This window comes from Raphanus sativus, chromosome 9 (genome assembly GCF_000801105.2).
Source record: "Raphanus sativus cultivar WK10039 chromosome 9, ASM80110v3, whole genome shotgun sequence".
Classification (NCBI taxonomy): Eukaryota; Viridiplantae; Streptophyta; class Magnoliopsida; order Brassicales; family Brassicaceae; genus Raphanus; species Raphanus sativus.
The window spans coordinates 19,619,230-19,643,260 of NC_079519.1; the positions used below are offsets into that span (position 1 = coordinate 19,619,230).

Here is a 24,031-nt window from a genome sequence, read left to right on the forward strand (position 1 = left end):
CACTGAATCGAAGATCACAGACCGGGGAATCCCACCCTATTAAAGGGAAAACAAACACGCCGAATACAACGACGAGGAATAACGCCGATAACTGAATAAAGGATTGAACAAGATCTATCACTGGAGATAGTGACAGCCCTCGATTTTCATCAGAAAACGGAAGATGAAGATGATGAAAACTCCGGTTCACCCAACAGAATAATGCAGAAGACATCATATATTAACGTAATTGAAAGTAGAAAGTAAAATAATCAGGAAAAAAGTGAAATCCGATGGCCTAAGCCGCCGGAAACGCCAAAAAATTTTTGGTAACCGTCAATACAAAGAGTCGTCTTTATTATCGCTCAGAGAGAATTTGACTAAAAAAAATGGAAAATATTTATATTCTCTTCTTTCTGTTATTTAATAATAAAATTAGAGAGTGATTTTCAAGTTAAATATAATAAAAAATAACTATACAATAAAATAATATTTAGCATGCTAATAAATTATATCAAATTTCATCAATTCATTCTCTAATATTTTAGTATTTAATAGAAAATGACGATAGAAATGCAGAAATATACAATATATGTTTAGATTGTAAATATCAGAATAAATACTTATATGTTATATTGATATAACTATTAATTTTTCAAATATTTCATATATATATATATATATATATATAAATTAAAGAAAAATCCCGCAGCGTAGCGCGGATAATTACCTAGTAGACTTTCAAAAGCAATAAAAGTAGTGTTATTTAATTTTGGTCAAGATCCAGTTAAACTGAAAATATTTCTTGAAATAAATAAAGTTCAATTTTCAGTTATTTTAAAATATATTTTGGTTTATTTAGCATATTTTGTAAGGTGAGAGATGTTCGAAAAGTATTTTTTTTGTCAGTGGCCGTGATGCAAGATGTCAGTGATGCAATACTGTTGGTGGTGGGGGTGTTCAACTCATTTGGTATTCATTCCACATTCTCTCAACTAGGAAAACGTTTATTAAATAGAAAACCCCTTTGGAGAGGAAATGTACTCTTGCATTGTCATTGAAGTCCGACGGCAGCAATTATGGCCAACAGTTTATCTTTATCAACTTTATATCAACTTAAATATGTAACAGTTAAGTTTCTCTCTCTAAATATCCTCTGACCTCTCTCTACTCTAATCACCGCCGTGAATCTCGATTCCGATCGGCGGGTGGGCTTCCACAGCCACCGCCGGTCCGGCTTTAAGTCTTCCTGTTTTTTTTTTCTTTTCTTTCGGCTTTTCTGTAGATAGTTGCATGTTTTTTAGGGTTTTACTTTTCCGGTATCGCACCGTCGTCGGTGGATGACCGGCTTTTGTCTCCGGGACCGTGCCGTCTGCTCTAGCGGTGGTCGCCGACTTCTGTTTCCGGGAGTGAAGGCTTTCCTAGCTTTGCGTCTCCGGCAGGCTTTGTTTCTCTCAAGAAGGGTAGTCACGAGACCGACAGATTAGTTCAATCTCTGATGGTTGGGATGAGATCTCGATGACGTCGATTGGAAGCTCTCCGACGGTTTTTGGAGAGCGTTTGGCAAAAGCGTGGTGCGTGACTTTTTGATTCCCGATGAGATATCGTCGTTTGATGAAGGAAGCTCTCCGGTGAAAGTGATAGAGTTGAGGTGGGTGCGGTGATTTGTCGACGGCGTGTCCCGGCGAAACATCAGGCGTTTCGTTTTTCTCCGGCAAAAATCTCGACCCTTGGATGGTGGCGTAGTGGATGGATGACGCGTGGCTCGTGTGATCGGTGGTCTTCGCACGTGGACGGTTTGAGGAAGAGTTATGGACGTGTGGCTTGATCGGCGCCGCGTGATCTTGGGTTTGGGCTTTAGGCCCGTTTCATTTGCCCTTCATGTCGGGCCTGTGATACTTGTAATCGGGCCGGTTTGGCCTTCTTGTAATGGTTTCGCGCTGGGTCCTTTCGTGGGCCTTGTCTCTTTAATAATATTATTTTAGACGGGAAAAAAAAATATGTAACAGTTACAACACACGCCATTTGATGTCTTTGTTCGATCAAAACTTTGGTTTTTACAATAGACCTGATCGTTAACAACCCAATTATATGGAGACACGTGAGGAAATCACTCTATTTCACTTTTCACATTCCTTAAATTGCAAACCGTCACTCGGTGGCAGAGGATGAATTCTCTCTTCACTGTCTGTATCACCGGTCTCCAGTCTCCATGTCCACCATTAGTATACATTTACAGTCTCTACTTCATTGTAAATATACTTCTGTTTGCATAATCGATTATTGCTTTCGTCTTATTAAGCTACTGCTTTCGTCTTATTTAAATGTCCATTAAAGAGTCTATATGTGGATTATACCTCCACTCGACAGTTAAATCTATTTTTTTAATAGATTCGGGTTTAACTTTTTTTTTTTCAAAAAAAATGTATCTAGACATACATAGATACTAGGTGTTTTCCTGCACCATGTGCAGTGATAAATTTTTTAAAATTTAAATTATATTTAAAAATGAAATTTACCAATATTATATATTTTATTATTTTACCAATAATTAATATAAATATTATTTAATTAAGCATAAAAGAAAGATAAAATATTTTTTTTATTTTAAAAAATATTTAAGAATATATATTATATATTTAAATTTAGAATCTTAGATAAGTTTTTTATCTATTTCTTTTGGTTAAATGTATTAATTCAACTTGTACAAAATTACTAAAAATTATATAAAATTGTATATATCTAAAAGAAACTAATGATATTACGATTAAAAATTTATAATTTTTTTTAAAATGCAGAATTTTTAAAAATTTTAGATAAAATCCGATATAACATAATATAAACATATATGTAATACTTCGACATTATCAAAATTATAGTGTATAAGTTTGGCTATGATATTGTCTTTAGAATATTCTAAAATATTTCAAGATTATGATACCTTATCAGTTAAGTCATTAAAATTATTTACTAATGTTAATAATTAAACATAATTATTTATCTTAATTTTTTAACTTTTATAATATAAAAAATATTTTAAGATAACACCACAATATATAAGAATTATCTTATTTAAAAAAAATATTGTTAATATAAATTCGTTTTTGACTATATTATAAATTCACAAATAATGGTATATATTAACTTTTATAACAGAAACAATTATTTAAAGATAACAACACAATATATAAAAATATCTTATTTTTTTTAGAAAATAATCTGATTATATATTAAAATTCCTTAAGGATATATGTATATGAATTGTCTTTTTATTTTTAAAAATACTTTTATTATATCAGTTTTATTGAGTTATCTGATTTCATAAACCTTAAATTTGTTTTTATGTTTGGGTTTTATTATATTAAATCATAATTACTAAATATTTTAATCAAATAAATTAATTTTCGTTTTTAGTTTTAGCTTAATTATATATTTTGTTCATTAATTAAATAATATTTCGAAATTGAAAAAATGTCATATTTGAATATATTTTTAGTGATAATTTATGAGTTATTACCATATTCTGAAAAGTTTACTAAAAATATAAATCAACATTAAATGTAATATATGAGTTATTGACATATTCTAAAAAGTTTTTCAAAATATATATATGAGCATTAAATGAAATTATTCATGTCATATTTTTTCGGAAGCCATATCATTAATTTCAGTAGCCATGTCATATTTGTTTTGTGAAATTGATTATAGAGAGGACATGTGGCAAAATCACTTCGTAAATATAGTCTAAGGGATGGATTTGTGTTTCCGGCTAATTTACAAGTTCGGTGTATGAGCCTATTCGCGGATCAGCACCTTTAAAAAATTAGTGTGAATTTATTTGGACCTATGATCTCCTGAATTATATAATTTTTTTCCGTAGTGTGAACATAGTTTAATATATCCGTAAAAGTTAACCAACGAAGGCAAAAGAAACCCAATTTGGACTTTTGAGTGGGTCATTTATCCATGATCACTAAAAGGGACAATGCCAAGAAAACTCTTTTTTTTTCAAGAAAACCTTTCATAAAACTAAGCATTGTTGTCGCCATTTGTTTATTTCTCTTTCATTTAATTTGAGCTTTTTGAAACACATGCAACTTGACGAACAAAAATGCATGCAAGTTATGAAACAGACGTGTGTCGTTTAACACATAATATGTGTCCGTTAGTGGACGGACCTCCATTGCAAGAAAAATGTTCTTTTTTGTTTTTTTTTTTCATAAAACGTAAGATTGTTGTAAATGCTTGACGCATTTGAACTACGCGACGAATACTCAGCGTGAATACCATGGTTGGAACTTGGAAAAAAAAATAAAAATAAAAATCTTTTGTCTACATTTTTAACCTCATGGAGGGAGGTGGGTGAACAGATTTAGATATGACCAGGTACCACAAAGTGGCAACTACATCCAGGACTGACTACATCACTACAAGGCTCATATCGTGTTCCGTATTGATAACGTGTTCCTTAGAATAAATATTGTGTTATTATATATTTTAAAAATTAGAATACTATGTTGATTTAAAAAATAGAGCATTTTTTCTGCAAACCAATAAATAAGGAATATTTCATTATCATTCATATGCGATTACCTAAACATTTTAAAGTATCACTATATATTTTAAAGATAAAAATAAAACTCTTCCGATGATATCTTATAAATAACGCGGTACTTATCTATCTCACTAAAAAGTCCATCCACACGAAATCGGTTTGAATTCTCCTGTCGAACATGTCTTCAAGCCATAAAAGAAAACTTTGGTTAGAAGAAAACTACAACAAAAGTGGACTAATCGGAATTTGATATCCAAAGATATCAAATATCACATACTGACAAACATTGTGGTCTACCAAGTTGTCCAGATTATGGTTTGTATTTAAGCTCTTTTCTTGTTCAATGAATAAACGTATTCTATAGAAGTGGCAGTCTCTGGACCGTCTTTCGTTTTTTTCTTTATAATAATAACAAATAAAAATACACGACAAGATATGTGAATCCATATATATCACATAAACATAGGCTACGTATATAATATACTTTATAATATGTATATAACATACTTCTGCCCACCTCAACGGATGAGTTAGCAGTCGAACACTTCAAGTGGAATCATAGTCATGGAAAAGGATATTACTCAGCCCATTCTATCCGGTGGCTGTGACTCCGGCGATAGCAAGCGGGTACGAATGGCTGACCCGGAATCTACCGTTGGAGGCGAGAGCAGGCCTGTGAAACTACCAAAAATCGAAGAGAACGGTATTGATTCCACAATAGGAGTCGCTCTAATTTCCCATATGCTTTTCTTTTATAATATATTCATATTTTTCGAATTTTCATGAGTGTATTTGAATTTCATTTAGTACAAAACTACCAGATTTTCATATCAAAAGTTCTGAGGTGCGGATTAAAATTACTCTTTTAGAAGGGAACACACTTACATAAGGGGGATGTCATCGATATACCCTCCTAAGAGTTACTACTTTAGAGCAGTTTGTAACTTAAGCACTTCCCATGCGTCTGAAACCAAAACATTCCTGGTGAATATGTTAAGGTAGTACGTGTTAGTTGGTTAATAATAATATTGACATGAAGCTTTAAATGTCGTTCATTCAATTCTTATCAAAACTTGTTTTCAAAGAAAATAAATTTACGTTTTATCATTTTTTTCTTAAACAAAACATACAAAAATATAACAAAAGTTTTTTTCCAACGGCGACTGAAACATTTGTTCCTTTATATAATCAGGAGATGTAGGGTCGACATCGGAAGCAACAAAGGTCCCTGTCGATTCACAAATGGCTGACGTGACAATTAACGATCTAGAGAGAAAAACAAACGCCGGCCACGGAGTAGTCTCGGTCATGGGACGGCAGAGAGCTATGACAACCGCTGTTTCCACCGTCGTTAACGAGATCCCGTCTTATGATATTTTCGGAATTTTCGACGGTCTTAGACTCGCTAAATTTTTCGAAGAAAGGCTGCGTCGGCTCGTGAAGGAGGAGGTAACGGCATGCCATGGTCGTGGAGTGGAGGCAAACTGGAATAAAGTGATGACCTCATGTTTTTCGGAAGCGATGGGGACGGTGAGGTCCGCGGCTGCGAAAGCCGTGGTTACGATTATAGGAAAAGAAGAGGTGATTACGCTTTGTCGTGGCGGCGCTAGGGCGGTTCTTTACTCAAACGGCGGAATCGCTTTGCCTCTTTGCCATATCCATATTCACCAGGTACTCAGCTTTGCCGCATACATTATATTACTAAGGATTTGACTATTGGCTCCGACACAAGTCACACAACCCATGTTACAAGAGTTTCGTCAATAGACAAAACCTTGTTAGTTTTTTTTCTGTACTATCACAGGGAAAAAAAATCTCAATCAAACAAAGTATGAAAAAAAGAAGTATAATGTTCAACATACTATTAATTTTACAAGAGTTTCGTCACCAGACGACACCTTATTAGTTTTTTTTTTCTGTACTATCAAAGGGGAAAAAAAATCTCAATCAAACAAAGTATCTTTAGGAAAAGAAGAAGTATAATGTTCAATATACCATTAATTTTACATACTAAAAAAAAAATCTAAATACTTGAGAAGTCACTAGTTATCATTTATGTTTTTAACCTTTATTTATTATTATTATTTTTTGTTCTACAATTATTGCTTTTATATTCACAGATTTGTCTTTTTTTTTTTGGTGTAAAGATTTGTCTTTTTCTTAAAGACAATAATCTCCTTTTTCTTTTTAACATCTAACCGAATTAATTTTGTGTACAGAGTGGTGTGGATCAGCAACTGAAGATCCATAAGCGAACAATGATAGATGATTTCATAGTACTTGCATGTGAAGGTCTATGGAATGTTGTCTCCGACGACGACACATATCAGCTTGTCAAACGTTGTCTCTACGATAATTTTCCAGCAGGGTTAGTATATTAATTAATTTTGTTTTCACAATATTTTTATTTCTTAATACGCAAAAAAGAATAAGTTCGTTTTCTGGTAAAGTAGTCTTTGCGACTTACGGAGTTTTAAGATTAAATTGATTTTTTGTTAGTGTAAAAATACGTAGATTATATAAATTTTACGTTGAGATTAACTAATGAACTCAAATAATGATTTGACAGAGGTACAAGGGAATCGAGTTCCACAAAGGCTGCTGTAATTTTAGCAGAGCTTGCAATTGCTAGGGGAAGCAAAGAAAATATAAATGTCATCGTTATTGATCTCAGGAGTTCTACTGTTTCTTAGCCTTACTTTGTCTTCTAGTTTGTGATGATTCTCAATTATTATTAGTTTTATTTCCCTTTTTATATAGTAAGCATGTTTTTTCCTTCTTACATCCGTTTTCTGGGCTATAATTTTCCATCTTAAATCCTTTTCTAGATATTTTTTTCTTTGTGTTTTACTTTGCTTTTTAGATTTGTGTTTTGTTCGATTAGTTTGTTCTTTGATTTTCATTTATATTTGATATAATATAATTTACTTGGGAGTTTACTTTTCTCACATCCCCGGTTTTTCTCAAAACAAGTTGGTAAATTAATGTATCTCATACGAAAGTTGTTGAATATTGAATACAGCATATGTTATATAAGAAAGCAACTCAAATATTTGATGTTAGTGGAAGTACTGTGGTTAGAAATGTTAAATCTTGGTCTTGATCCTGTTTTGCAGAGTATACCGTAATTTAACTCTTTAACTTTTCAGCCTTAGAAATTGTGTATAATGGACTGGTATCGGTGTTAGTTTAATTAATTTTCATGCAAATCAATAAATGTTTGTATATCAGTTTTAACCAAAAATAAAAATGTATAAATCACTGAAATACATATAAGAGCACCATCAATCCTAACACTCTATAATGGGGGTGCTTAATTTTTTCATTTTTGTTTTTTTTATCAGATTAAAAAAAATTAATAAAGAAATCAATCGCGGATTGCCAGTGTCAGTAGGATCCGCAGAACAGTGTAAGCAGCTGCATTTCTGACGCCTGATTAAGCACTGAATCTTCTTTTCTTCTTTTTTTCCTTCTTTTTCAATCTAAAATCATTAGCACCCCTCATAAGTATTTGCGTTGAGGATGTCCTAAACTCTACGACTCTTCCAAGTTTTATTCTCAGATCATCATACGAATACATTTGTGGTATCTGCAGCAACAAGCCAGCAATATATAAAGAAGATGATAAAGTAAAATACAAGAGATACGCAATGTGAGAGAATAAGAAGTGAAACTTTAACAAAAGTATCATAAAGATCAAACAAGAGCTAAAGTTTGAGAGCTAATCAGTCAAACAAAAAATAAAATATCATCATATTTTACAGAATCACAGATTCACAAGAACTTAAACAGTCAAACAAGAACAGTAACATTCATCATGATCATACAACTATATTAGCATCATATTTAACAAGAACTTAATCAGATATGCAGAACAGATCCATACTACATGAAAATATAACTAAATAAGTACATAGGTAGAATACAAGAACTTAAAACTTGATCAATCATGCATTCACGAACATCATATGAGCAATTCAAAAGAATGGACAACTACTCATACTACATAACACACTCAAGTGAACAAAAGTTAGAAAGCTAAGACTTTAACAATTCTCTACTCAACCATTATACTGTTTGGATACAACAACTTAAAACAAAAAGTACAAGTATGGGCATCAATCAAAAACGCATCATTACCAATTTACCACATATCATATGCTTGAATCTTCAATTCCTGGGCTACTTGCTTTCTTATTAGCTTATTCATTATCATACTCTAATTAATCATCAATGTCTCTTACAAGTTAAAGACTTCACATCAAAGGCTAAACTCAATACAACACTAGTGCACAATCAATTGTTTCTGAAACTTACAAACTAAACATACAAACTTTACCTTCAAACTCAGCAAAGCCATGTAGCCCGTTCCGAGTACAAATTAATGATTGTACACCTTTAAGGAGGAGATGGTTTCTAGAAAAATTCAAAACCCGACCTCCAACACTAAACGCAGATTCTGAAGCAACAATAGTAGTTGGAATTCTGAGAAAATCACAGGTACGAGAAGCTAAATCACCATGCCTATGTTGTTTGTCTTTCCAATATATAGTCTAAAACTTCCATGTCTGAGAAAGCTGTAATATGAACCTTAGTATCAGCCAAATACATGTCCATATTTGTCTTTTCGTTTTCTGAACCAAATTAGAGGCACGTTTTGAGCTCAAGTAGATCCTATATTAAAGAGATTCAAAAACATCAGAGATATCGACGCAATTATTTTGATATCAAAATAAACAAGATACTTACATCATCTAAATGATCTTGAAGAGGTGATTATGTAAGAAGCTCATGTGGAGTTTGTCTTGTTGAAAATATGAAAAACAAAAAATTCTGAAGACTTGGAGCAATCTTTTATATACTAAAACACAAGTCACTTGACCACTAATAATATGACACATATTTATTTATTTTACACACAAAGATATCAAAAACAATTGAGTAAAAACCTAAATCCCTATAAAATTTTCTCATATCACGTTCAGATTTCAAAGATGGATCATGTCATATATAACTTACTTCCGGTCATGCCATGAGCTTTTTATATAACTTGTAAGCAACTAACTTCGTCTCTCTTTTATTTTCTATTGTTTCTTCTTCTTTAACTTTTTCTGAGTAGAAAAAAAATTCGTACAATATATGCTTTTTGAACCTGCATTTATTCTGATTCATTTTCTCTTCTCAATTTAATAATCTCCAATTATTTTTGCATGATTCAGGTTGAAGATATACTCAAGTATACTCATGTTTCAAAGTCTGATTCTTTAGCAAGAAATTTTCAAAGTGTTTTCATCAATAGAGGTGACAGTAAGTATACATGAATCTAATATATACAAATTGGCTATTTACATTTGCTATAGTTTAAATAGAAATGCTGCACTTAAGCATAAACATAACACTAAAACTAACACTTCATAAAAAGTAAAAGTGATGCATGTAAACATTTAACACATAAACTATAGAAAAAAACACCAACACAAAAATTTCTTCTAACCGATTTTGATGCAGAATTTCTAATTTGGTGTTCATTTTATCCACTGTTTTAGTTTGATGAAACAATATAAAAAAATGCCAGCTGAAACTGACTGCGTGTAGCACGGAGTGATCATACTAGTATTCTTTATAAAGTGACTCCAGGTTTCTCTTCACGATTTCAACCCTTTTCTCAGAAGTTCTACGATCCAGCTTATTATAAATTTCCTTAAGAATCTGCGGCTTATTCCTCGAATCTAATATTTCTGTCATAGCTAAAAACACTATATTCATCCAAATATTTTGCAAATTTCCTTTGCAGATCTACAGCCATTACCCTTGTATCATCATCATTACAATTATGGATGTGTGCGCAACATCTTAAATGGAGAAATTTTCCATTACACAATAACCCATTTCCACTATGCATACGACGTGTAAGGATCTTTTGCATATTATCATTACCAGAACCATTATCAAAGGTGACAAAAAAATAATTTTCTATCTAACACTTAATCCTTAAGATATCAAAAGAAATTCTTAGATTTTGCTTCGCCACTATGAGGAGGTATGAGATTGCAAAGTGCCAACATTTGAGTGTGTAACTTCCATTTATCATCAATATAATGAACTGTTAAGCAGATACAACTCCTCACTTGGCTACGGGATGTCCATAAATCAGAAGTAAAGGACACTTGATCTTGGTAATTTGAAAACACATCTTTTAAGTAGCTTTTCTACTTTATATCTTTTATAGACATCAGCACTTGTTGTTTGTCTGCATATAGGCTCACAATCTAGATTGAGAAATTTATCTCCTTCCTTAACCTTTTCATATTCTACAAAGCGAAAAGGAAGGCCATTGTGGGAACCAAAATTTGCTAATTTCCATTTAAATTAAGAAAATTAGAAAAACCCTAATTTCTCAGAGATTCCGGATATCTGTTAACCCACACTCAAAACAATTAGAACACGAAAGTAAAGACAAGAAAAATATAAGAAATCATAAAAAAGAGTAAAAAGTGTTCTATTCTGAATCTGTGTATGAGCGTTACAACAAGGTAGAAGCCTTGGCTACAAGAGCTGTCGGCGAGATCCCTAGTTCTAATAACCTAAGACTGCAGAACCTAATTGAGTCGCATCTCGTATAACAAAAACAGAAAGTTACCTAAATGCCCTAAGTTCTAAATTTGCTGTGAAAAAGTTTTCTCCTTGTGCCTCTCGCCTAAAGCTCCTTATATACTCGCAACAAGATCGGTTTATGCTTTCCTGATATGCCCTTAGGCCGACTTTGACATCTTGCAGAAATATTCTATTTTTCTCGATCTTCATGATTTTCTTCGGAAACTTGATATTTATCTACGGAAACTTAACATTTATCTTCTCCTGAGGATAATGTGTAAACCGTCATAGTATTGATGGGCTATTCTTTGGTAAAATCGTAGTGGACTCTTAGTCTCGTTTAAGGCCTTGTGGGATCGTATTGCAACTTATCTCGTTTATTACAATTTTCCGTAAAATAGATCCTTCGCGGTTTTCATCGTAAAGTCTCGACGGTAACTCTGATCGAGATAAGGTAAGTGGAAGTACAACTGTGGTTTGTAGGAGATTGTACTGAAGACTAGGCGAGAATGCACGGACTTGCGTAGTTTGTAGGAGATTGTATGTCGTTTCGGGACGGATTGGTCGACGTACGTCGACCGGCTCATGTGAGTCAACAGGCCGACATACGTCGACCGGTGGTGATGCGCCGACCGGCCTTGTTGCTCGACCGGTCGACGTACGTCGAGTGCTCGACTGCTCGATCGTCTCTCAACGTACGTCGAGTGCTCGACTGCTCGGTCGTCTCTCAACGTACGTCGACTGCTCGACTGCTCGGTCGCTCGACGTATGGCGAGTGCTCGACTGCTCAGTCGCTAAACGTACGTCGAGTGCTTGACTGCCCGGTCGCTTGACGTATGTTTAGTGCTTGACTGCTCAGTCGTTCGACGTACGTTGAGTGTTCGACTTACGTTGAGTGCTCGACTGCCCGATTGCTCGACGTACGTCAAATGGTTCGCGTGTTGTTCCCTTCGAGCATGTTTTCGGACGATCGGTGCTTGCCTTGTTGTTTGCGGATAAGTCTTTCCAAAAAATTATCGTAAAAATTCTTTTCAGTAATTTTTACGAAAATTACTTCTTTGTAAATTTTTTTTTGGCGACATTCAGGTTTAATTCCGTCGTGACCGTTTTTAACCCCAAGAGCTATGATAAGTTATGATCTAAGAAATTATTCCCAATCAACTTTGTGATCATATGCATATCTATCTTCATTTTCTGACTTTTCTGGACAAATGTGCAAGTGGTATCAATATTGACGTTCCATAACTCTTATCTATCTCCAACTTTATACCACCATAGTGGCATGTAGCCATTTTTTACCATCTGGATCTACCCGTACTGATGTAAAGCTTGTAGGTTTTCTTTAGGATGTCTAGCTTGTAGAGGACTTCTAGCTTGTGGAGCTCGTCTAGCTCTTGTCTAAAGGATATATCAGGTTGAGTGACACTTAGATCTTGTTGTTGAATGTCCTTTATTCTCCACTTCCATATATTAATTTCTACATCCAGAGCTGCTATTTTTATAGTGTTCGCGAGTCCATGCTGCAACAGAAGAGACTAAATACAATTATGTTCATGATCCAAAAAATAGACTAAATAGCAATCATTTCAAAGTGTTATGAACCATAATAAGGCTCGGCCGCAGAAGAGACTCGACTTTGACAAAATTAAAGAGCAGATTAGCATCATCTTATTGATAAAAGTAAACTAAATTGAAACAAGAACATGATCAAATTACATAAAAGACATGACAAAAAAAACAGTAGTAATGTTGAAGCACATCAAAAACCCACATTTTAGGAGGCTTATAACGTTGAAGCACATCAAAATACACACAGATTTAACTTTACTGATTACACAACAAAATCATAACAAGACATAAGCATGAGTGCTTAAGGTAGACTTAAAACTTAACATGATTTGTGCAATAGCTCTTCATCACTAACATTCAAATGGGTTTAATCTTAATCACTACAGGAGGATGAAAGTATCACAAGTGCAAAAGAATACACAAAATCAAATGGGTTTAATCTTCACTAAACAATACACTAAATCACCAAATCAAATGGGTTTAATCACTAAAAACTTTTTGTTAATCGAACGGGTGTAATCGTTACTGAAGAATACACCAAATCAAACAACACTTTTCGTTAATCTTAAACATATACCTCATCGGAAGTGTGAAGGCAAGTCAGCGATCAAGCTCATGGAAAAGAGTAAGTTTATTGAACTCTTCACTGAAAAATGACAAAATATTCGATTATTAAACCCAAAAAGTATATTTCTAAAGAAGATGTATGTAATCATACCTCTTTCTCTCGATTTGGAGCTACCAAGGTCTTACCAAGAGAGATGGAGAAAAAATAAAAATGACACTGTTTACTAATTTTGGGGAAAATCACGTAAAAACCTTCAAATTAGCACTTACTGCACTTCAAACCTTCAACTTGACATTTTTATCAACCAAAAAATAAATTAACTTGGCTTCCATGTTTGTCAAGTCATAAAGATGACCCGAACTGTTCGCTAACAAGTAAAATATGATGATACTAGTGGTTGGTCCGCGCTTCGCGCGGAGTTTTTAATTTTGTAAAATATAATAATTCATATATATTTTCGAATTTTATAATGATTCATATTTAATTTTACATCGAGTCATAAATTTACTATTAAACATTTAGTCTCATAATATATGTTTTAGTTATTTCAGGTCATATAGTGATGTCTTTATTTGGTTAATATAAACCAATCTAGTGATGTTAGAAATAATGGGATTTTGGGGGAAAAAACAATGATTTGTCAGTAGAATCAGTAAGTTTAAGTGTAATTAGTAACAGATCAACTACAAATGAAAGCTCGAATATGAAAGCATGTTTAAGTGTATTCTTCTCGGAGCAGACCAGATCAGCCGATAAAGTTTATAAAAAAAAGCATGAATAAACTTGGGAAGGTTAAATGTTGAGTTTAAGTAGCGAGTGTTGTTAAATTTAAATCTTGTTATTTCAATGACAATTTTTTTTTAATTCATTTTATAGAGTATACTGACTTGTTGTTTGTCATTCTGTTGTTTGTCATTGATGTTATTTTATTTAGTTTCTAGCCATTATGCTTTTCACAGCCGTGAGTAAATATTTTATGTCGTTGATTTACATTTTTAAGAGTAACTAAAAATATAAATTATTTTTCTTCAATCTTAGATATAATTTCATTCTTGAGGTATATTTATTAAGTTTTTATTCCATTTTTGCTTTATTATTTGGAATAACCTTTTATCATTGTAACCTAAAATGTTTTGGTCCGAAATATATTTTTGTTATCTCATATGTTGTGTCCCATCTACCATTTGATGAGTATTTCTTCTCAAACCTTTATGTTTTTTGGACATTAAATGTTATAAAATTATATAACTGTTTAAAGGTATATATGATGTTATATTTCATAACTTAATTTATTTAGATTTGTAATCATTTATGTGGCGGAAATTGTTTTATCACAAATATACAATATACTTATTCCCGACATAACTTAATGCTTTTAGTCAACAAATTTTAATTTTATTTGATATTCTTTTGATTATAATTTTATATTATAATTTAAACTTCAGTGACTTTCATATATGTACAGTAAAATCTTTATAAACCAAAACGTGAAAACTATGAAATTTTATTTATCTATAGAGTTATTAATTTACAAAAAGTTTCATTTTTTAGATTTTTATATTTTTAGAATATAACTCTTTATAAAATAAAAGAATATTTTATTTTTGTATATATATCAATTAAATTTTAGAAACTCAAGTGTTATATTGTTTTTGTCATACTATTTGGTCTATACGAAATATGTTTCATAGAATTTAAATATAGTTTTAGAAATAATTTTACTAAATACTATCAAAATATATTGAAGTGTTAAGACAAAATAGAGATAAATTTCATTTTGAATATAAAACAAATAATATAATGTTTTGTTTATATTTATATATAAAAATTACTAATTTATAATTTTTGTGGGATTATATATTTACATAAGATTTTCTACAAAAATTTTATCTTATTATTTTATCAATTTGTCTCATATTTTGAACGGGCCCAACCTGGTGCCGAATAAATTTATTAATAGTCGGAATCAAAGAAACTTATTAATTTAACGTGTTATTAATTTATCGAGTATTAACTACCGGTTGATGAATTTATTTTTTTTAACTTTTCTGGTTCTTTGTATTCAGGATATGCAATGTATATCTAAACATCAAACATTTTTGGGTCAGACATGCATATAGTTTACCATCTACATTTAAGCTACACAATGCCCAATATTGTTCTTGCATGTAGACAATTCTTGTTGCAATCAAGTTTGAAACTTCTTGTACTCAAGCTTATCTTTCTGCCATGATGTCATCAAATTTGAGCAACTGATTCTTAAGAAGCTTTGCAGTAAAGTCAGACTCATCCACAGCAACTTTCAAACTCCTGAAAGATTGCAGCTCTCAAACACAATTTATTCTTAAAACTAATGTCAGAGTCCTCCCCGCTACTAATTTTTGCAAACCAGAATCAACTTAAAACAATCTTTCATTCATCTTTTCTTCAAAACCAAACAAAAATATTACAGCTCTTATAAACTCAGCATGTCCTAGAGACTTTCGACCTCTCTTGTGACAGTTTTCACTGCAGAAATAGCTTTTGCCATCTCTCACCTCACTTTCCGTATCATGCTCCATCTCACTCTCTCCATCGCTTACATGTTCGAGATGTGTGAGAAATGTGTGAGCTTGAAAAGGTTATCTTCCAAATCGTTGTCTATCTGACCCGACCATAGCATTTACCATCTGTCCCTACGAACTTGGAGCAAAAACATGAAGACTAAGCCTGCAAACAGAGTTCAAGGTTTATGCTTACATGAATAAATCCGGTAACGGACATCTCTCTTTGCAAAAGAATTAATAGGCAAGATAACTATTGTGCCATCACAGCTTGTATCTAAAACCGAATGAAGCTTATGGAACTTCAATATGACATTTGCCTCCAATATGCACTACCAACAGAAACCAAAGTATATCTTTGAGACCTTGCATATATACCTGATCTATGTACTCACAGAGTCACAGGTAATAAACTCCTCGTAAACATATGGATAGGTGTTAACAAAAAAACAAATATTTGGCAATGAAAATGAGTTTAAAATATTATTCAACCATTACCATTGAATGGAATTATCAGCTGACTGTAGAATATTTTTTAGAGTTGATCTCTGTGTGTTCAGTTATCATTCTGCTCACAGTCTGGTAAAGCTCCTCTATTTGACATCTCCCCTATGCAAGCCTCAAGATTTGCACTAATGTTTTTAGAGATCTTTCATGTCTATAAACTGAGCTACCAAAGCTTTCTCAGCAATATAAGCAATTAAACCAGCTAAACAGTTTTATTGTGACCGAACTCTAACCCAATATCAATATAGACAATTATAAGAAATTAAATCTAGAGCTGAAGTAATTGCAGACTAAAATCCATATGAGTTGAGTTATAAGGAAATATTTGTAGTCTAGCAAATTACGTCATGTTCTTTTCACCACCCAACCTCCATCGCCCATCTCAACCCGGTCCGTCGGCGGCTGTTTGAGCCGAGAGGAAAACATAGCATGTGAGCTCTTAACCTTTCAGAAACAGAGGCTTCAATGGATCCTTGCATAAGTGTTGGACTGTTCAAGACAAGTAAATAGATATTACACAGTCGGAATAACAGGTATCGTCGAAAGGGTTAATAGAATACGGCAGCGGTTACCTTCTCGTAAATGAGTAGCATGTCAACCAAAACCCATCAGATCGCTGCCTTTCTTCGCATTCCTAGCCACCAAAAACCTCCAAAACGGACCTCGCCTGTGTTTCAATAGCAGCCAGCTTTCAAATCAGTAAGTAGGGTGAAGGAATTCATTATTGTTGGAGTTGGTTAGCAAGGAATCCCCTTCTCGATTTCGTATAGACGGTGCTGCTCATCGCGTAAAGCATACAAATTTATAAGAGAGCTTTTGCCGTTACGTATGAAGAGATGCATAGCTAGATTAAAAGGCTTGGGATGAACAATGTAAATTCTTGGATTAAAGGAGCAAGTAAATTAAAACTGAAAGCGTTACAGGAAGCTCATGGGGGCGGCTTGGAAAACGACGGCGTTGATCTCTAAGTTGAGGTTCATACTGTCTTCAAACCCACAATACATTGGGCCTGAACAGAATAGCATGATAAAAGCCCAGATATAGAACATGATTTGGTATAAACGAAAACAGATCGGTTTTGCGAATGAAGAATTGAAATGTGACACGTGTCCAAAGAAGCCCCTCCTTCCATGATGACGTGGCGCAAGGAGGTGGAAGAAAAGACAACTTTATTGTATAAGATGTTAGTTTTCTAATTACAAAATAACTAAGTAGATAAAATCATAAAATGAAATAAAAAAGGAGAAAATAAATATTTTTTAGAAAAGAATCGTAATATTTTAAGAAATTGTTATTAAAAACTAAAATATATTCAAATAACTTTTATGAATTTTCTAAATTTAAAAACTAATTTTTAAATAAAAAATCAAGTAAGATTGAATTTTATGAAATTAAAAAAATGAATTTTTCAAGAAAATGAATTTTAAGAAATTGAATTTTTCAAAAAAAATTGAATTTTTCAAAAAAAATTGAATTTTTCAAAAAAAATTGAATTTTTCAAAAAAGTTGAATTTTTCAAAAAAATTGAATTTTTCAAAAAATGATTTTTTCAAAAAAATGAATTTTTCAAAAAAAAATTGAAGTTTTAAAAAATAAACCAAGTACAATTGTTAAATTTATAGTACTCATAAAGAAAAACTCAACAGTAAATTGACTAAAATTTTAAAAAAAAACTGAATTTTTCAAAAAGTGATTTTTTAAAAAAAAATTTGAAATTTTCAAAAAAAAAATAAATTTTCAAAACAAAATTGATTTTTTAAAAAATAAATCAAGTACAATGGTTAAACTTATAGTACTCATAAAGAAAAATTCAAACCATAAGAAATTTTAATTCTGTTAAAAATATTTTTTTCTTAATTTTTAATATTTTTATTCTTAATTGTTAAACTTATAGTACTCATAAAGAAAAATTCAAACCTTGATGTTTTAATAATTTTGAATTTCTTAAGGATTGAATTTTTATTTTTGAGTATTATAAGTTAAAAAGAAATTTGTTTCTTAAAATCATTGTTTTAATTTAGAAAAGTTATAAAAAAAATATTTTAATATTTTTAGTTTTTAAAAAAATTCTTAAAAATTACGATTCTTTTTTTTAATATTTATTTTTCTACTTTTGTTTAATTTTCTGATTTTATTTATTTTAATTAATTTTTAGTTTTTAATTCGAAAAATGAAATGTCAACATTTTTCACACGTAAGTTCTGGTCATCTCTTCTACTTGATGAACAATTAAATCAAGTTGAATGTTTTTTTGTGATAGAGATGTCAAGTTGAAGATTTAAAATGTTAGTGAAAAAATTGAAGGTTTAAAGTGTTAGTAAATATCATTTTGAAGGGTTTTTATGTGATTTTCTAACTAATTTTGTGTACAGGAAAAAAACAATTAACCCTAATAAGTACAAGGGTTACGCTTAAATTGGCGGAAATGAAGGCTTTATTATGGGCTGAGGCACAAGTTATTCCGTCTCAGGATGAGGACCAGCACAGGTCACGATCACATGCAATAATCTCACCTATACCGGGTAGATGGTGTTTTACGGATGGTTCATGGAAAAAACATGATAACTTCTCGGGCCAAGGATAGTATAGTACCTTGGAAGGATTTGATGGACTTATGGGAGTAAGGAATACAAGAGCGGTTAGTTCGCCATTACAATCAGAAATGGAGGGTTTTATTTGGGATGATGAAATGTATGAGGAATTTAAGACAGTTCTCAGTCACTTTTACAACGGATTATTCTCAGTTGGTGAAGATGGTTTCGGAACCAGAAGAGTGGCCAGCATTTACAAGTTACTTAGAAGATATTATCTACTTGAGGAGAAGTTTCACCAGTTCAGTGCTCGTTCATATACCACGAATACAAAATAAAAAGGCGGACAGCTTAGCACGTAGTGTAAAGAAGCAATCATCTTCTATATGAGTCTGTATTTTGTTGACAAAAAAAAAGTACAAGGGTTAAATTTAGTCAGTCCTATTTTAACCGGAATGAAAGGATAAAAAGTTTAAGGTAGTAAATTTAGATATGAACTAAGATAACGCTTTTGACTAAAGCCCCCTTGCAACATCCCTAACTGTGGTGGCTCTGGTGGGCAAAATACTTTGGTACATCGAATTCTTAACTTTACCGTATAACTGGACCGAAGAAACCTGATTCAACGTGCCTTGCAAAGACCACAAACACAATCAACCGGCAACATTGGACCGGATAAACACATGCATGGTTGGAGGAATAGTCCGAAAGTAAAGCTCACAAACGATGAAACCTTTTTGATCCGCACTTATACCATACAAAACGTATTGATTTAGAGAACATAAACGAGCTGAAACAACAAATTAAAGCACAAGAAAAACATGAAAAACGAGCAGGCAAAGTTCCAATCTAAGATGAGAACATTTGGGTGGAGAATAGCTGACGACAGTCTGATAAGTTGGCAGTACCACTGGCATTTGTGCAGAGGAAGAACAGGTCTAAGAAGGCAATGAGAAGTGGCTAAGAGTAGAAGAGATGAAGTGTGGGAAAGCCTCCTTGTGAGATGGAGGGTTTACTTTATTTTATGAGTTCAATAATACGTTGTCGTTTCTATTATGTGTATCGATACTTAAGTGGAGTGATCCCTTTCTTTATGGTCATCAAAGTATTAATTATCAAAACCTTATCTTCTTATACTTTTCTCTCTACATCTCTCTCCCCTTTCTTCCAAATACGATAAACCCTAATCTAGGATTTATCATTGGTATCAGAGCTTGTTGCGATGCCTCCCAAGGACAGTCACTCCGAAAGGATCGCGACGATCGAGGGCCAGATCGGTGGAATCACCAGCATACTCGAAGAGCTGCGTGTGCCGCGAAGGCAACCGAACAACGCTTCCTAGACATGGAGAAACGAGCAGAGGAGCGTCACAACCAGTCGATGGCGGTCAAGGAGAAAACGGCGGAAGAGATTTCAGCGGCGACCTCTAACCCAGGAAACCCTAAATCTCCGATCGTTGTTCCAGAAGAGACCCCTCGCTCCCAGACCTTTGGATCTCCCTCTCAAGGGAACGATGAGCTGAAGCGGAACGGCAAAGGCATCCTGCAGTTACCAGAGAATGCAGTACCTCTACGATCTGCAGAGATTCACACGTCGAGTTATAAGAGTGGTTCGTCGGGTTACTCTACCCCGAAGAAGAACGTGGTGGAGCCTAAGAAGCTTGAGCTACCTGAGTTTGAAGGGAAGAAACCAGATGATTGGATCTTCAGGGTGGAAAAGTGCTTTAAGGCTAACGAAACTGAGGAAGAAGATAAGTTAGCAGAGGCTACTGATCGATTGGTGGGAAGTGCAGTCACGTGGTTAAGGATGATACAGGATCGGGACGAGTTGTTGGATTGGAGATATTTCAAGATGAAACTCAAACGAAGGTTCAAGTAATCGCGGGGGGGGGGGGGGGGGGGGGGTACAACGCTCAGCCATATGCTACGTTTGAGACAGACGGGTCCGATCTCTGAATACCGAGAGCAGTTTGAAGAGTTGTCTGCTGAAGTTCCTCACGTTCCTAATGACGTTTTGGAGGAAATCTTTTTACATGGGATGAAGAGGAGTGTGCGAGAACAAGTGGTGAGGCTAAGACCTACAGGGATGGATGAGATAGTGGATATGGCTGCCATCATTGAGGCGCAGGAGAATTATCGCAACGCATATCACTCTAGGCCATTCCAAAGGACCAACTCAGCTCCAGCTCTTAACAACCATCAAAAGAGCTCAGGTGGATCACCTTCCAAACCAGGGGATCTCACTCCTGCTAGGAAGTCTTTTGATTCGCAGAAGGATGGCAAAGGAGCTGACCCAAGAAGAACTGTGCACAACCCGTGTAGGCATTGCGGAGAGAGGTACTTCGCGGGTCATCGCTGTAAGTCTTACCAGAAGTATAAGTGTATGGATGTTGAGGAAGAGTCAGAAGGAGATGAAGAAGCTGAGGATGATAGGGATGATGAGTCAGAAGCTCCACACAAACCCGAGCTGCAAGTTCTTTCTCTACAGTCCATGGTGGGTCTCACGACCAAAAGAACAATGAGAATCCGAGGAAAAGTGAGTGGAGAAGACGTTGTAGTGCTGATAGACTCTGGGGCTTCCTGCAGTTTCATTGCTAAGAGGTTAGTGGAGAAGCTGAATCTACCAGTGGTACCCACTGAAGAGTTCGGCGTGGCTATTGGCGATGGAAGAGTCATTACAGGAAGTGGAAAGTGTGTGGGTCTTCAGTTGGTTGTTCAAGGAGTGGAGATTACTGGAGAGTTCTTGTTGTTTGAGTTAGGAGACACAGATATGGTGTTGGGGTATACTTGGTTGGCGACACTAGGAGAGACCAGAATCAATTGGGGGTTGCACATTCTGCGATTCCAGGTGGGAGAGAATTGGGAATTACTCTGGCTAGTGATCCATCACTTTTGCGTTCCCAAATGTCGATGAGATCAATGGAGAAGCTTTGTGAGAGTGAAGGTGGAGTCGTCCTTCTGGAGTTGCAAGGGTTGTAAGACCCAAACCCGGCCGGCTAGGCCGCGGTCGATGCCTCACGTCGCTCGGTCCATATCCTGACCGAACCACTCAATTTTTCGATCTTTAACTATACTTTCGCCTAAGGGCGAAGTCTATCTTAGACCTTAGCTTAAGACTAGCTTAGTCATTCCCTAGCTTAGATCCTTTCAACTTATGCACAGCGGAATATTATCTATCAACCATTGGTCTAAAACCAATCTAATACTTGTCAGGTCGAATCACCTTAGCCATGATCAGTAGACACAACTACTACCAGCTCCAAGGTTGATCCTGAACCTAATCCAAGTCATACAATAACTGAGGTTCCATTCCCCTAACCATTCTATCTAGATCTATGCAATATTGCTAGATCATACCTTTGCCACATCCACGGAGCTTGATAACTCTTTGTCTTAGCTGCCTTAGCTGTCTAGCTAGCTCATTCAGCGAGCTGAACTGAACCACTTCACTTGAGGTTCCCAACTCTCTTCCAGCTGATCGAGCTGCGAGGTAGCTTTGCCTAGCTCCCCATCCACTCGTCCAACTCCTCATTATACCTGTATAAACTCTCCCCTTAGGTACTTAGTCATTCAACCAACCATCCCCACATACCAAGTACCTTTGGGAAGTCTTCAGCTGCAAAACCAACCACAAGCAAACATGCTCCAAAAACTAATTAAAATTCATGATAAATCATGATAATTCATAACTAAGAGAATGGTCAAGTCAGATTTCTCAGAACTGGCCTCGATCATACTGATCTCGCCAATGAACAGCCCATATGGCCATAACTGACCACCTCTAAATCAATGAGATAAAACTAATCTCTCACCATGATAATTCATGATAAATACCCATTAAGAGATATTTGAAGTCGGATCCTAACAATTCCCTCAGGAACTATCAGATCTCCACTTACCTGCCCAACCAAGGCCATGGAGAGATTTCTCTGAACCGGCCACTCCATGGTTCAGTACCTCCACGTCTGATCAACATATAATAGGATTAATAATGCCCACCAGTTCCTGAGTCAATCAACCAACCACCCCACATGACTCAGAACTGATGAGTCTTCACACATACCTAACCGGCCATGGAACTATGTCCCACTGAACCTGATTAGTGTTGCTCTTACCACTGGTGCATCCTTTGATCAATCAGATCAGACACCTTGATCCATCATCCATGGATCAGGTAGTCCATCCTTGCCCATGATCAGATCATACACAGCCTTCCTTGTATAAACACACCAGCACAATACTTGTGGTCCATACCAACAAGTACCAGCCTTACTCCTCTCCTTTGCTTGCTGTTGGATCCAAACGAATTGGACCTTACACTCCACATGGTTCCTCTGTCTCTAGGACTCCCATGTGTCTCATCAGTGGGTCGGACTCATGGTTCACACCATGATCAAACCCAACACCAAACCATGATCCATCATTGATCACTATCCAATGAACATCATCTAACCATCATCCCACATGGATGACTTAGATCAGTTATGATCCGCCCCTTTGTCCAGGGTCTTGGATTCCTAAGACACATCACAATATACATTCCTCAAGGGGCGTGCCATGCCTTGCCTTGATCCCACCCCAAGAGAAACAACACAGACATAAACACAAACATAAACATAAGTAATCAACCCATGTTACCTCATACTTGATCTTGCTAGACCTTGTGCTTCCCTGATCAGGTCCGGCCTTGTGCCTCTTGCACTTGTCTTAATCAGGTCTTATCACATGCTTCCAGCATTGATAAGATCCATACATGGGTCGCACCCATCATCCCTTCCATGGAACTTCCATGAAAACAGTTTTCTGCACTGCATCCACCTTCAAGGCTGTACATGCCTTTGGGAGTGGAGTCCGGCCTTCTCCATTCTCTTCTGGCCATTTGCGTGTGTTACCATGATGTAGAGGAAGCCTAGGGTGTGTTCATCCATGATCAAACACCACCAAGGGTCGTGCATCACTTCCCACTTCAGTTCCCATGAAACTGCCTTTCTACACACCACTGCCTTCAAGGCTGTCTCCACCATTGCAAGTGCATTCCGGCCCTCCATCTTCTCTCCTGGCTATTGGGATGTGTAGTAAGGATGTAGAGGAAGCCTGTGGCGTGGCAAACCACAATAAAAACACACCAGAGGGTCGTTCTCAACTCCCCTCTTGATTGCCATCAAAACTGCCTCTTTGCTGCCTTC

At 34.8% G+C, this 24,031-nt stretch overlaps 1 protein-coding gene and 2 long non-coding RNA genes across 4 annotated transcripts; 1 reads left to right on the top strand and 2 right to left on the bottom strand.

Annotated features, from left to right (window-relative positions):
- The first annotated feature begins 4,697 nt into the window (after window positions 1–4,697).
- LOC108826625 (probable protein phosphatase 2C 54) lies at window positions 4,698–7,312 on the top strand. Its single transcript, XM_018600011.2, has 4 exons — window positions 4,698–5,237; window positions 5,727–6,205; window positions 6,754–6,902; window positions 7,104–7,312. The coding sequence occupies exons 1-4, from the start codon at window positions 5,099–5,101 to the stop codon at window positions 7,225–7,227; spliced, it is 891 nt and encodes a 296-aa protein (XP_018455513.1). The 5' UTR covers window positions 4,698–5,098; the 3' UTR covers window positions 7,228–7,312.
- Window positions 7,313–12,230: 4,918 nt separating this feature from the next.
- On the bottom strand, window positions 12,231–13,509 carry LOC108826873 (uncharacterized). The gene is made up of 3 exons (XR_001945558.2): window positions 13,416–13,509; window positions 13,275–13,343; window positions 12,231–12,648 (listed from the first exon to the last, which is right to left on the bottom strand). It is a non-coding gene; the product is annotated as an uncharacterized LOC108826873 (long non-coding RNA).
- Window positions 13,510–15,659: 2,150 nt separating this feature from the next.
- Window positions 15,660–17,472, bottom strand: LOC130499581 (uncharacterized). 2 transcript variants are annotated; one of them, XR_008938456.1, is made up of 3 exons: window positions 16,888–17,452; window positions 16,307–16,804; window positions 15,660–15,974 (listed from the first exon to the last, which is right to left on the bottom strand). It is a non-coding gene; the product is annotated as an uncharacterized LOC130499581 (long non-coding RNA). The 2 variants fall into 2 exon arrangements; XR_008938455.1 differs by having other exon boundaries at window positions 15,660–16,804; window positions 16,888–17,472.
- Between the last annotated feature and the right edge of the window lie 6,559 nt (window positions 17,473–24,031).